The sequence below is a fragment of the Zootoca vivipara genome, chromosome 1 (assembly GCF_965207765.1).
Source record: "Zootoca vivipara chromosome 1, rZooViv2.hap1.1, whole genome shotgun sequence".
Taxonomy (NCBI): domain Eukaryota; kingdom Metazoa; phylum Chordata; class Lepidosauria; order Squamata; family Lacertidae; genus Zootoca; species Zootoca vivipara.
Genome location: NC_142582.1, coordinates 44,486,989 through 44,501,381, shown reverse-complemented (window position 1 = coordinate 44,501,381; position 14,393 = coordinate 44,486,989). Strand labels below are relative to the sequence as shown.

At 42.7% G+C, this 14,393-nt stretch overlaps 1 protein-coding gene across 4 annotated transcripts in view; it reads right to left on the bottom strand.

The window, feature by feature from the left end:
* HSPBAP1 (HSPB1 associated protein 1) overlaps positions 1–14,393 on the bottom strand; it is a 56,846-nt gene that overhangs the window by 38,439 nt on the left and 4,014 nt on the right. For 3 of the 4 annotated variants that reach the window (XM_035128910.3, XM_088662283.1, XM_035128919.3), the window contains exon 2: positions 3,115–3,300. In XM_035128910.3, coding sequence (XP_034984801.2) covers positions 3,115–3,300 — 186 coding nt within the window. Of the gene's footprint in view, positions 1–3,114; positions 3,301–6,159; positions 6,237–14,393 lie in introns of all 4 variants that reach the window. The other variant, XM_088662300.1, reaches the window with a different exon arrangement.

Genomic DNA, 14,393 nt, shown 5'->3' with positions numbered 1-14,393 from the left:
CAGTTCACTGTAAGGTTTATTGGCTATGAATGTAAGACAAACCTGGTGATCAGCAATACAGAAATTGGCTTAGTGCTGTACTAAGACTTTCTTCAGAAATCATGACTACACCTTACATGCTTTTTCTAGCAAACGGGATGGAGGACTAGTGACCCTCCAGGTGAAGTAAGGCTCCAGCTCCCATCAGCCACAGTAAGGATGGCTAACGGGCAGGGATGGCGGAAGCTGTATTCCACAACATTGTGTGGAATGCTTTCCCCGGGGAGGCTCGCCTGGCACCTGTGCTACATATATTTAGGTACCAGGTAAAAAAAATTCCTTTTCTCCCAGGCCTTTGGCTAATTAAACAATCTATGTGACCTTTCAAATTGTGTGTGGTGGGGTATTGGTTTTGTTTGTTACTACATTATTTGTGTGTGTGTGTGTGTGTGTGTGTGTGTGTGTGTTACTGTAAAACTGCTCAGATGAAGGGTGGTATAGAAATTTTTATACAAAATGATAATGTAGAACCACAGGTTCCCTGCCCTGTCATTACATTTTAGCTTGGTTCAGATATGCCCTGGGTGTACAGGGTACATAAAACAGGGCAGCAGCAGAAAACGTACCACACACATTACCTTTAATGTGGGGGGAAATGGCCTATAAGAAAAGGCCTCACTCATGTGATTCACCTCCACAACCCCCACGAAAGGATTGGGGTTTATTCCTGTGTTGCACCAAATTTGTAAGTTATAAATCTGGGCTATGTATGATAGCAGCCTTTAGATAGTTGCATTCATTTTCTCCCCTCTACTACAGTTCAGTGCTTGTTATTGACGTAGAACCATGAATGCAAGACACATCACTTTGTGAAAATATGAGCTGATTAAGGGGATATCCCCCCCCCCAAAGATATATATGACTATTGAAGGACATTCAGATACCTGAATTAATTTGGCAAGGACAATATTCTCATATAACTCTGGTTCTTTCTGAGATAAGCAGGGCAAATATTTGGAAAAAATCAAGAAACATCTCTCACTTGGATAGTTTATTGGAAAAATCCTCACTATTAATGGAAAAGGCAATAGGCTGTATAGCTGGTTCCATTATCCCCAATGCAGAGACTTCGATTTAATTTATTTTTGATTCAGCAAGAAATACAAAATTATTCATTAGGCGCTTAGTGAATAATTAAAAGCTATCACCAGTACAGCCAGTCGATCATAATGGAATAACTAAATCAGAAAAATGCAGCTATCTTGGAAACATCAGCTCATTAACCTAAAATAAAATAAAATGAAAGGAACCAATGGGGCAGTCATGTCCTTCACAAGAACTGACATAAAGACACTGCATCAATTACATATGTCACATGTTTTTCTAGGGTTACTTTTTCTTGGCTGTAGAAAGACACATCTTTCTAGCTGGTGTGTAATGGGTTTCCCCAAAGATACTTCTGACCTATTTAGCATATTATGCCAGACACACAAAAGTGTGGGTGGGTGTTGCCTTAATATTGGATTTTTCAAGTTAGAGATGGAAAGGTACAAAAAGACTTTGACCTCAGTACCGCTTCCTGAGTAGAGTTTGTCTCTATGGACTGAAAGCTGTTGTTATCAGGTGGTGGTGGTGGTTGTTGTTTAGTCGTGTCTGACTCTTTGTGACCCCATGGACCATAGCACGCCAGGCACTCCTGTCTTCCACTGCCTCCCGCAGTTTGGTCAAACTCATGTTCGTAGCTTCGAGAACACTGTCCAACCATCTCGTCCTCTGTCGTCCCCTTCTCCTTGTGCCCTCCATCTTTCCCAACATCAGGGTCTTTTCCAGGGAGTCTTCTCTTCTCATGAGGTGGCCAAAGTATTAGAGCCTCAGCTTCAGGATCTGTCCTTCCAGTGAGCACTCAGGGCTGATTTCCTTAAGAATGGCGAGGTTTGATCTTCTTGCAATCCATGGGATTCTCAAGAGTCTCCTCCAGCACCATAATTCAAAAGCATCAATTCTTCGGTGATCAGCCTTCTTTATGGTCCAGCTCTCACTTCCATACACCACTACTGGGAAAACCATAGCTTTAACTCTACGGAGCTTTGTTGGCAAGGTGATGTCTCTGCTTTTTAAGATGCTGTCTAGGTTTGTCATTGCTTTTCTCCCAAGAAGCAGGCTGCATCTTATGCAGTGATCATAGAACCCAAGAAAGTAAAATCTCTCGCTGCTTCTATTTCTTCTCCTTCTATTTTCCAGGAGGTGATGGGACCAGTGGCCATGATTGTAGTTTTTTTGATATTGAGCTTCAGACCATATTTTGCGCTCTCCTCTTTCACCCTCATTATAAGGTTCTTTAATTCCTCCTCACTTTCTGCCACCAAGGTTGTGTCATCAGATAGTGGTAGCATTTAGGGCAAGATCTTAAGCACACACAGGAATTCTTATGGGAGGAGACATTCACAAAAGCAGAGGTGGGGAACTTGTGGCACTCCAGGTGTCACTTATATCCAGCTTCCATCAGCCCCAGCCAGCAGGGCATTCAATGGTCAGGAATGATGGGAATCGTAGTCCATTGATATCCAGTCAACCTCCTACCCATGCTCTGGTCATGGGGTGGTAAACCTTTTTGGGTCTAAAAGCCAGATCCTTATGAGGATCGGCCTCATGGGCCAAATTTGACGTCGCTCACATGTCATTTTTATGAAGCCACATAATGGACAGTTGGCTTGTTCTGCGCATCTGTCAAAATTCCTTCCACGGGTTTCCCAAGCTCCTGACTGCCAGCGCAACGGGCACTGAATATATTTATGTACGATGAATTTGCTTACATGAATATACTTTGGTATGTTTTGGGTAGGAAATATTAGGAAATATTTGGGTAGGAAATATTAGGAAATATTTGGGTAGGAAATATTAGGAAATATTTAACAGTTGATTTTTGCATGTTCCGTTGGTTTTATGTTTGTTCAGTGTTTAATGGTGTTTTATTTGTTATTCTAAGATTTTTTTCATGTTTAGGATTTTTATTATGATTGTGAGTCATCTTGTTCTAGACTGACATGTGGGACAAATGTTGTAAAATAAAATAAAAACATAAATGTAAGGAGAAGTGTGGAACAGGGCTGCACATTGCATTTAAGCATCCCCTACCTGTGCCCATGTCCTTCATTCCTATTCGAAAACACATTCTCTTTCCAGCCAATAGCTTAGCAAGATGTATAGCATTCCAGTGAAGTGCTGGCCAATCAAAAGCCATGTTGCAGAAAACTGCAGGTTTCTGGAGAGACATCACAATTTCTCTGGCTTCTTCTGGTGTAAAAGGTTTGACATCACCACCTACAATAAAAAAGAGCAAATTTTGATAGATGACTAATCATGTAAGAACAGTTACCTGTCATCTCATGGTCCCAAACCCATAAATTATTAGACTCTCCTGATTAAACCTGAATTGTTACCCCCTCTCCTCCACACTTCAAACATTTTGTTTCATTGAATTTTTTTGCAGTCCTGACACCGTAATTTTTTATACTAAATGAGAATTTAAAGCAGTCCATTAACATCCAGAATATAAATATCTTGGTAAATATTTATGATTTCCTAATGTGCAGCATAGCCCTAGTAATTTAGAATTAGTCTGACATTCATCACAAGTCTCCTAATTAAGGAATGTTCAAAGGACACATTTTGTGATGAACCTAAAATGTGTTGCAGGGGAGGGGGACACCCAATGCAGGCAAACATTCCTTTCAAAAATGGGAAGGGGGGATTAGTATAGGTTGTTGTCAATGCGGTGGCAGAATGTGCTGATGCATCCAGTTTTAACTAATTAATTAAATATACTTTGTAATGCAAGACTGATGAGGCAGCTTTTTAAAAACCATCTAGTTCTACCGCCCCCTCCCCCTAAAAAAAAGTTCCATGCTAACCCAAGGACTATGCTAATCCCAGATTTCAATTTAGCCCTGAGATTTATATGCCCCACTGAAGCTGTCAACCTGAAATGTTGGCAGCCTTGGATAAACTCGGCAGGTTTACAACAACTTCCCTAAAGGGACATGTTAAGAGGAAGGAACTGTTTTTTTTTCAATAAACAAATGTAACGATCCCAGAATAAAAGAAGCAGGCTGTATCTAGAGATCATAAAAACATCACAACATTGATTTAATGTCCCAACAAGAATTTAATAAAAAGGAATTTTTTAATGTGCATGGATTTTTCTTGTTGTTCACTGTTATATATATTATATACTGTGTGTGTGTGTGTGTGTGTGTGTGTACACACACATTCATATACATACACACACACACACTCTTATTTCAGTCACAGTCGGCTTCGAATGTTGGATCAAGGAACAAACATGCTGTAAAGTAATCTCTCTTTCCCTTCTCTTGTAGGCCCCACAGGAAAAATGCCTGGAAATGTAAAATATTTCTGTTCTGCCTTTCAGTTTTTTGCTTTTTAAAAAATCAACGTGGTTCAGGAACATTTTTCAAAACCAGCAACAATAACCGTGTCAAATTAAGAGGAAGCAAAGTAACAAAATGGGCAGCAAAGTTTCAGCAAGTGGTAGATAAAAAAGCAATTTAAAATAATTGGACCACTAAAGCCACTTAAAACCCATCATATGTCCCGGCAGGCAAACAGAATACTCTTTACCCGACACCTAAAAGTTAACAATTTTGGTGCAAAGTGACCACCATGTGTAAGGTATTTCCATTGATGAGCCACCATAATTGGGAAGGCCCTGTCTCCAAAAGCCATCGCCTTAGAAGGTGGGGACACCCAGGGCCAGATCTCTATATAGATGATCTCAACAACAAACAAGTTCATTTTTAACTAAGGAACTTTTAACTTTCTGAAACCCTGCTGTGATACTGTTTAGGTCTTTGGATGTTTAAAACCAGAACTTTGGTGTCCCGTCCCCCCCGTATATATTCTGTATATTGTGTGTGTGTGTGTGTGTGTATTCTGTATATTCTCTCTCTCTCTCTCTCTCTGTGTGTGTGTGTGTGTGTAATAATGGGTCAACTACATCACCATATACTTCCCAGCAGAACCAGTTATTTAGATTCATTACCTACCTGTACCACCCCAGTATCCAATTAGTACTAATGTAAACAACAAATAAATTCCCTCCAAGGTCTAAAAAGGGCATGCCAAGATAGTTGAAAGACCACTATAACAGTTATAAAAATCACTACCTGGTATATCTGTTACTGAATCTATCATAATCTCATGAAGCTTGGGAATACATAAAAGTTATTGGACAAATCCATTCAAGCATCAAAGAAATCACTAAGGAGACTCTCACAGACGTCCATGGGAATTAAAACTCCCACCTCTTCTGTTGAAAAAGTTCATAAAACAGTCAGGGTTCTTGTCAAAGAGCATAAAAATTGGATAAAACTATATACTTGAGCAGAGCAAGGTGAGAATCATCATCAGAGCCAAGGACTGGCATCATTTGGGACAAACTACCGTACATGTTAAACACATGGTTTGCCCTTGAGTTCACACATTTTATTTTGGAAACAGCCAACAAATGGGGAGCAGTGATGAGGAAATTGGGATGGAATTAGCCCTTTACCCCGCCCCCCCCTTGTAGTCCCAAAGTGCACTGGGGATTCATGCTGACAATTTGCAAGGGGGAAAACCTCCCAATCACTCCAACTGGAGCCTTCCTCCCCATGCAAATTGCAAAGGCAGCAGGCCATACCAGAACTGCAGAAGGAGGGGTGGGACAGCTAAATCCACCCGTTTCCCATCCTAGAATCTTAATCTACACCAGGACCCCCTTGTGGCAATTTCTGAAAGAAAATCCATGGATCCAAGATGGACAAACTATGTGATTAACATCACAGGTCCTCAAATAACCAAATTCTAAGACCTTCACTGGAGATGTGGTCGAAACAACAACAAAAAAATTCCTTCTAGTGGCATCTTAGAGACCAACTAAGTTTGTCATAGGTATGAGCTTTCGTGTGCATGCACACTTCTTCAGATACTGGAGATGTGGTTCACTCATATATGAATGCAACTTGCAGTGGATTTCTTTAAAAATTGATGCTTTTTACTTAGCTGTTCTATAGGTCAGCTTTTATTTTTATAACCTCCTTTCATGAGCAACAGACCACTTGACAGCGTGACATTTCTAAAACCAAGGAGGCACAAATGAAACTTAGCCCTTGGCCTCACCCTCTGCTATGCTACAAGTCCAATGCACATGGGGGTTTCACAGGAGCTGTATTCCTTGCCATATGTTGTTTCTTATCCTGGCAAAAGGAAATCTATGGGTTATCAAGCAACAAGCTGAATACACAGAAAAAATATATCAGATGGAGAAGGGTGTCCAGCTGTGAGCAAGGATTGCAGACGCAGTTGCAAGTACAGGCAAGCTGGCTTTCAGGATTGAGTACAGGCAAGCTGGCTTTCAGGCTGGTATTGAGCATATCTTTGGGGTGACCCTTAGCTAGAGATTAAGGGCAACGGTTTGTTTGTTTGTTTTTAATGCTAGATGGTAGTGGGAGATAATAAGTTGTGATGACTTAAAAATTTTACAAAGTCCCACATCCTCATGCCGATACATTACATCCTTGTACTGTTACATTTAATTACATTTCTAACATGCATTTGTTTTAATGTAATAAAGCACAGAGCTAGCCTTTCATGACCTGGCAGCTGTGCTGGCCTTATTCATCTTTCTGATTTTCAAACATCCAGGAAAACAGAATCACAGCTGTCCCTTTGCTCATGTTACTTTTAGAAAAACCAATCACCTTGCAAAGTTCTCAATTTTTTAAACATCAAATATACATATAAAGATTAAAAATTAAATACATAGCCCGGTTATTTGTAAAATAAAATAAAAAAACATGATACCAAGCTGTTTTAAAACTCTTCTTCCCCATAAGATACCATCTTGCTGTCTGATCACATGTAGAAAGACAAGATATGGAAGTCTGCACATGCTCTTACTTACCCGGAGCCAGGTTGGAGCAGCCAGCTCGGCTTGCACACCCAGGTCCAGAAAAGCATAGAGCTCTCTCTGCCCTCCACTGCACTGCTGTGACCAGCCTTGCTTGGCAAAGATTGCTTTGTGTTGGGTAAATCAATTTTTCATTATATTTTCAGACCCCCAACTAGCTATACTGGGCCTGAGATTTCCATGAGACTGAGCTAATGAGTTACCTTCTAGGAAGCTGAAGTGTCCTGTGAGCAGTATTTCCTTTTGAGAAGCATGAAATGATGCAGTCTCAGGGAATAATAAAGACAAAATGTTCCTTTTGTCTGGAATTATTTACAGCTATCTCATATGAAGTTCTCAAGATTGACTTAAACTTCACTATTCCAGAAAATAAAAATATAGGGTAGAGATGTTTTATGTTGTTCAGAGTAATTGGATTGGATGATATTGTGCTGGAAAGGCAACTTTTGCCAATTCCGCCTTCCCTCTGCTGCCTAAAAAGCTGCTCTGGGAGGTTGGAGAATTCTCTGGCACTGTGGGGTTCAGGGGTACTTGGTAAAAATCAATTTCCTGCTCTCTACCTTCTGTGGGGAATAGTGCTAGATCCCAGCATCCCCCACAAAAGGAACAAGCCCTTCCATTCCTCCGTTCTTAATTGTTACTAGGTGTACCCTGCCATGCGTTGCAGTGGCCCCTTCCCCCCAGTCGGGCAGCATATCCCTGTGACTGTTTTGATCCCCCTTCTTGCATCCCCCCTCCACCCCCCCACCCCTCGGTTCATCCCTGTGACTCCCGGCGGGTCCGGTCTACCTCTGGTGGGGGTGGTGGGGTTGTCGGTGTGTTCCAGTCTGATTGGTGGTAGGGGGGCAGGCAGCTTTCCCGGTCTCCGTTGTGTAGGCGGTGGCTTCGGGGTCTGGGCTATGGTCTGGCCTGGCATCTGGGATCTCCAGGGGGTGTGGGGGCTCTGGAGCGGGTTAGTCTCGGGGAGGGCTGGAGGCTGTCGTCGGGAGATCTGTGGGGTGGGCTGGTCTTGGGGTGGGTCCGTGGTGGTAGTGACGTGCTCTCCGGGTGGTATGGGGGTTCTGGGGCGGTCTGGTCTCAGGGTGGCATGGTGCCTGTCGGTGGTGGCGGCAGGATCTCCAGGGTGCGCATGAGTCCAGGTCGGGTGGTCTCGGGGTGGACTGTTCTGTGGTGTCGGGGTGATCTCCAGGGTGGGTGGGTGGGATCAGGCTGGTCTCGGGGCGGACTGCTCCATGGGGTCGGCGTGATCTCCGGGAGGAAATGGGTTGGGGAGGTGGGTGGCCTCAGGTCGGCCTGGTCCTTTGTGGGGAGGCAATCTCCAGTACAGGCGAGGGCTCTATAGCAGCCTACTCCATTGATGGTCCGGGATGGGGATCGGCCTGGTCTCGTGGTAGGCGTGGTCTATGGGGCGGGCTGTGTGTCGGGTGGTGGGGGTCGATGGGGAGTGGGCGGGATTGTGGAAGTATGTTTGTCATGTGTGAGTTAGATGTCCATGGGAGGGCGCAATATATTTTTTATTTTACAAAAATCCAGGTTTTTTACCTGTCCTAGGTCAGTTCTATCCAAAGTAAGTGCATGGAAATACTCCTGTAGGGGAATGTGAGGTTGTGGCCAAATTTGAGAATGATCAGTTAAGCGGTTTCGGAGAACATTGTGCTTTAACAAACATGGCCCTTCTACATTTTTATATATATAGATTTTATTTTATTTTATTATAGTTTGAAATAACCACCTGCTAACTAAAACATCAACTATGTCTGTAAGATGCTGTCAACAACAGAAGGTGAATCTGACTACTATAGCATGAACAAATCCATACGGTTTCTAAGACCAGTATATAATGGTGGGCCTTACCATTGTTGCTGCTAGCCTGTCTCACTAAAGAATGTCACAACTGTGCCAAGGAAACAAAGGTCAAAATTACACATGCAGCAATGCACATGCAGAACCAGTTCTATCGCAAAATGCAGTTCTATCACTGCACCACATGGAAAGCTATGTAAAGTGGCTTCCAACACGTTTTGACGAGTTCCAACCATGTAAATGCAAGCCTTCCTCCACCAGAACAAACAAGCACTTTGATGTGCAATTTTTTTGCATGCAAGATTCCACCCTCTTCAGGGTCTCATACTGTCTCCAGAAAATATACATCATGTTTTGAAAACCATTTTAAACATGTTCAAAGTAGGGGGCAAACAAAATCCTGACTGAAAAATGTTCAAACTTTTCAATTAATCGCTGGTTGATTTCCCCACAGAACTGGGGGAAATAAAGAATTTAGCACATGGTTTCTGCAGAAAAGTGAACTCGATGTTGTTAAGAAGTTAAATGTACTGTCAATTATTTAGAATAATTTAGCAAATTAGAAGAATTCATTACATGTCAGCAGTTGTCTTCTGCCAACATACCCTGCTGATTAAATATGGGGTTTAATTGAGAGGTTTTAGAATAATTTTCCAAAGAAAGAACCAGTTTCACTAAAATAACACTTTATTTTTAGAGTAAGCTATATATCCAGCTGTTACTCCAACAAGCACATAATAATGTATCAGCCTAACATATTGGGGCATTGGGGTGCTAGCAGAACAACTGTGAGTAAAAAAAATGAAGCCTCTTTTGTGTAAACATCAAAAAGAAGACAAAGTCACTCACAGGATTATGAGGAAATGCAATTTTCCAGTTAATAGACAGGGTACTTCTAGTAGTGTCAGAAGACTATTTAGTGGCTCTGGTGAGATCTAATTTCTGTAAATTCAGTTTAACTGGGCACTTATTTATTAATTTTCACAGAGCCCAAACTAAATTTCACATTTTGGCTGCATATAGTTAGCATAATTTGCATGTCATCTATAGTCAACCAAAGTTTTAAAATAAAATAAAATAAAGATTCAAAATATTTCAGAAAGATGCATCAGTGACTTTAAACTCCAGCCTCTCTAGAGCATGGGTGGCAAATCTGCGGCATCTGAGCTAGTAGGGGTAAAAACATGCTCCCAGTCTGAACCCTGGGATTGCACTTGGGGCGACAACTGAAAGCCTAGGAAATCTGTCTCATCCGATCCTGTGGGACTGAACACCTGTTCCTAGTCCGTGATCGGGGTCTCCTCGCTGCAACGGGTGTCAAACGTTTCCTCCTCTCCCTGTTCTTGGAACACTGCCTCCTACTCCCACAGAGATCTCAGTCTTTTCCCTGCTTGATCTTCTTCCCATGAGGTGTCTCCTGCCCCCCCCCGCCCCGATGCCGATGTCTCTTCCCCCCTGAAGCGCCTTGGTTTGGGTCTGTGCGGGAACAGTGCATGGAATTCCTCTACTAGATATTCCTCCTGCACTTTGTGAGCTGGCAACCAGGCGTTGTTGGAGGCTGGAGTGTCCTCCCATGCCATGAGGTACTCCATACCCTCCTCCCCCCATCATGAGTCTAGGATTTCAGTGGCCATGTTCAGCTCCTGTTCCTCCCTGTCCCTCGGGATGTCTGGTGGGGGTGGTGGACTGTCTCTGAACAGTCTCTTTCCCTGTATGGTGAAAGCAACGACCTGTGAAAGACAGGGTGGATTGTCGATTCTGGAAGCTCCAACCTAAATGCCACTGGATTGATCTGCTGCGAGACTGCAAAGGGTCCCAATCGCCTGGGTGCCAACTTCTTGCACCTCCCTACCGTAGAAAGCCCTTCCGACGACAGCCAGACTTTGTCCCCCACCCTGATGACCTCTCCTGGTCTCCTATGGCGGTCCGCCCCCTTCTTGTAAGCTTCCTTAGCCCTCTCCAAGCGCTCCTTGAGCTGCTGCTGCACCGCCTCCATTTCCTTCGCCCAGTCTTCTGCTGCTGGCCCCTCCTCATCTTCCCACTCCCACCCCGGGAATGCTGTGAGGTTGTGCCCGTAATTGGCCTTAAAGGGCGTGACTCCCGTGGGGACATGCACTGCGTTATTGTAGGCAAATTCCGCTGGGGCAAACAATCTACCCAGTCTGTTTGCCTCTGGCTGACATAAACGCTATATAAAAGCAGAGACTGTCAGGAAAAGAAGTAGAACCTCTATGCATTGGAAATGTGGTAAGGAGGTTAGATCACATTTTTATTGATTCAAGAAATGTCAGTATAAATATTGAGAGGTTCCAGTTTCTTCAATTAACTCCACGTGATCAGAAGCCTTCTAAATTATTATTTTCTAAAATAAAAAAATTCCTTCAGTAGCACCTTAAAGACCAACTAAGTTTTTATTTTGGTATGAGCTTTCGTGTGCATGCACACTTCTTCAGATACAGTGAAATGGAAGTTTCCAGGCACTTATGTAGAGAAGGGGTGGGGAGGGGTGGGGATGGGGATGGGGGATCACTCAGAAGGGTGGTGGAAATGGGTGATTGACTGACTGATAGCTGTTGATGACCGCAAACGACTGCAAATGGTTTTGCATGAAAAAGCAAGGGTTGAGATGGCTGAAGATCGCTTATCATGTATAATGAGATAAGAACCCGATATCTCTGTTCAAACCAGGTCCCTCCATGGTTTAGAGCTTGGTGATAAGTTGCAATTCAGCAACTTCTCTTTCCAGTCTATTTCTGAAATTCTTTTGTAGTAAGACAGCTACTTTGAGATCTTGTATAGAATGTCCTGGGAGATTGAAGTGTTCTCCTACTGGTTTTTCTGTCTTCTGGTTCCTGATGTCAGATTTATGTCCATTTATCCTTTGGCGTAGGGTTTGGCCTGTTTGTCCAATATAGAGAGCTGAAGGGCACTGTTGGCATTTGATGGCATACACAATGTTAGAGGATGAGCAATTAAATAGTCCTGAGATGGTATGTTGGATGTTGTTGGGGCCAGTAATGGTGTTGTCTGGGTGTATGTGGCAGCAAAGTTGGCATCTGGGTTTATTGCAGGCTCTGGTACCAGTGTCCATGTTAAGTCTGGTGGTTGTATTATTGTGGGTGAGGAGTTGTTTAAGATTGGGTGGCTGTCTGTAGGCAATGAAAGGTCTTCCTCCCAGAGCTTGAGAAAGGGAGCGGTCATTGTCCAGGAGAGGCTGTAGATCTCTGATGATGCGTTGTACTGTTTTAGCTTGGGAGCTGTATGTGATGACTAGTGGTGTTCTGTTATTTTCTTTTTTGGGTCTGTCTTGCAGCAGGTTCTCTCTAGGTATCTGTCTGGCTCTGTTGATCTGTTGTTTAACTTCATCAGGTGGATATTTTAGTTCTAAAAAGGTTTGCTGTAGATCTCTTAGGTGAGATTCTCTGTCTGTAGAGTTGGAACAGATGCGGTTGTAACGTAAGGCCTGGCTGTATACGATGGATTGTTTGGTATGTTTGGGATGGTAGCTAGAAGCATGTAGATATGTTTGTCGGTCAGTTGGTTTTCTGTATAAGGTGGTGTCTATACGTCCATCCTGTATTTTTATAGTAGTGTCCAAAAAATGTATTTCTTGCATAGATTGGTTCATTGTTAGGTTGATGGTGGGGTGAAAGTCATTGAATGTCTGGTGGAAGGTTTCCAGGGTCTGTTGTCCATGTGTCCAGATAATAAAAATATCGTCAATGTATCGCAGGTACAGGAGAGGTTTGAGTGGGTAGGAGTCTAGGAAACGATGTTCTAAATCTGCCATGAAGATGTTGGCATACTGTGGGGCCATGTGGGTGCCCATGGCTGTGCCGCTGATCTGGAGGAACAGGTCATCACCAAATTTGAAGTGGTTGTGGGTAAGGACAAAGTGGCAGAGTTTGGTAGCAAAGTCCGCTGTGGTTTTATCTGAAATGGTGTTCCTTATGGCTTGTAAACCATCATTGTGTGGGATGTTGGTGTATAGAGATTCCACATCCATAGTGGCTAGTATAGTATTGTTAGGAAGATTGTTCAAAGATTGTATTTTCCTCAGAAAATCTGTGGTGTCACGTACGTAGCTGGGAGCACTGATAGCATATGGTTTCAGAACATTTTATTATTTTCTAAATTGCTTATGGCAAATCTGATTAGTTTTTATTAAAACATCTCTCAGCAGAGCTCTGCATATGAAAAGTGTCAGATGGCATTCTAGTAGGAGCAATTGTAGCAGGAAGTCACTAGCTATGATTGCATGCCATGCAAAAACTAAGCCATAGTTTAGTGGAATGTGAACAAATAGAAATGAGTCACGGCAAGTCTCGGGCTCAGGTGCTCCCCTTTCCTAATTCCTTGTAGCCTGAAGGAGACAAAGAAGTTTGCTTAACTGCAGCTTGTCTAGACAGGCAAATGTAAGAGCCTGCTGGATTAGCCCAGTGGCCAATCTAGTCTAGTACACTGTTCTCACAGTGGCTAACCAGACAACTATAGGAAGCCTGAAAGCAAGACTGGGCACAACAGCACTCTCCCCCACTTGTACTTTATCTTTCCCCTTGATCAGTTTAGTTGCTCTTTTCCAAACCATTTCCAGCTATACTGCATCCTTTTTCTGGTGAGGCAACCGGAACTGTACACTATGATTAACATTAATGTTTGGAACAAGCTAGCTTCAAACTATCGTTACTGAAGCTGGTTCAGTCAAGTTTAAAAAAGTTAAGATTAACTACGGTTCCAAGTCTGGAGGACACAGAAAATTGTAGTTAATAAAAAACATAAATGAAATCTTATGGATTTCTAATCTTAGCTGTCTGAGAAGAGGCAAAGACTATGTGCTCACCCAAGGCTCCCTGAAGCTCACACTAAACTATGGTTTACTATGACTTGCTAACGCGGCCACACTGCAATTCAATCAACGTGAAAAGGCAGTATTTCAAATGTATACCAATGGCTTTTTACACAGGAGATACATGTACCCTGTAAAATTACAAAGTTAGGTGCACCTAATTAGATTAGTTGAACTTTCCATAGGATTGCAGGTTTCCCTCTCCCTTCTTGCCAACATCAGGAACAGGAAGCCTGTGGCCATCTAGGGACTCCAGTTCAACCTCAGGTAACACAGGCAGCAACAACTGGAGTGACATAAGCTCCCTGCATGTAATTAAAATGGATGTGCCCCTATTTTGTATTAATGTTTATGCTTCCAAAGCACTCTGTGACTAGAGTGCCTCGGTCTAAGGAGGAAATAATCTAACTGTGCAATATACAACATACTAGCAACTAAACTTGATGGAGCTTACTTCCAAGTAAATGTGGATAAAATAAAAATAAATAAAAATATACATTGACATGTGATATTAATGCAGCTGATAAATTCCAATATCTTATACACGTTCTCCCATGGCTACTATTGTGCTTCAAAAATGCTTGTCCATAACGGCAGGCCTGCCTTTTTAACATAACTTTTCATAATGGGGTTTGTCTTGAGTGCAGGCTTTTAGATTATCTGCAGGCCTTTTAGGTGACAGAGCAGTCCTTTTCTTATGTAGATATATATTTCCTTCTCTAGTGATACACATCTCTGGGGCTGCACTGTGAGGCAAGCTAAAGCAAGCAGAGATCCCCCTACATTTATATTATA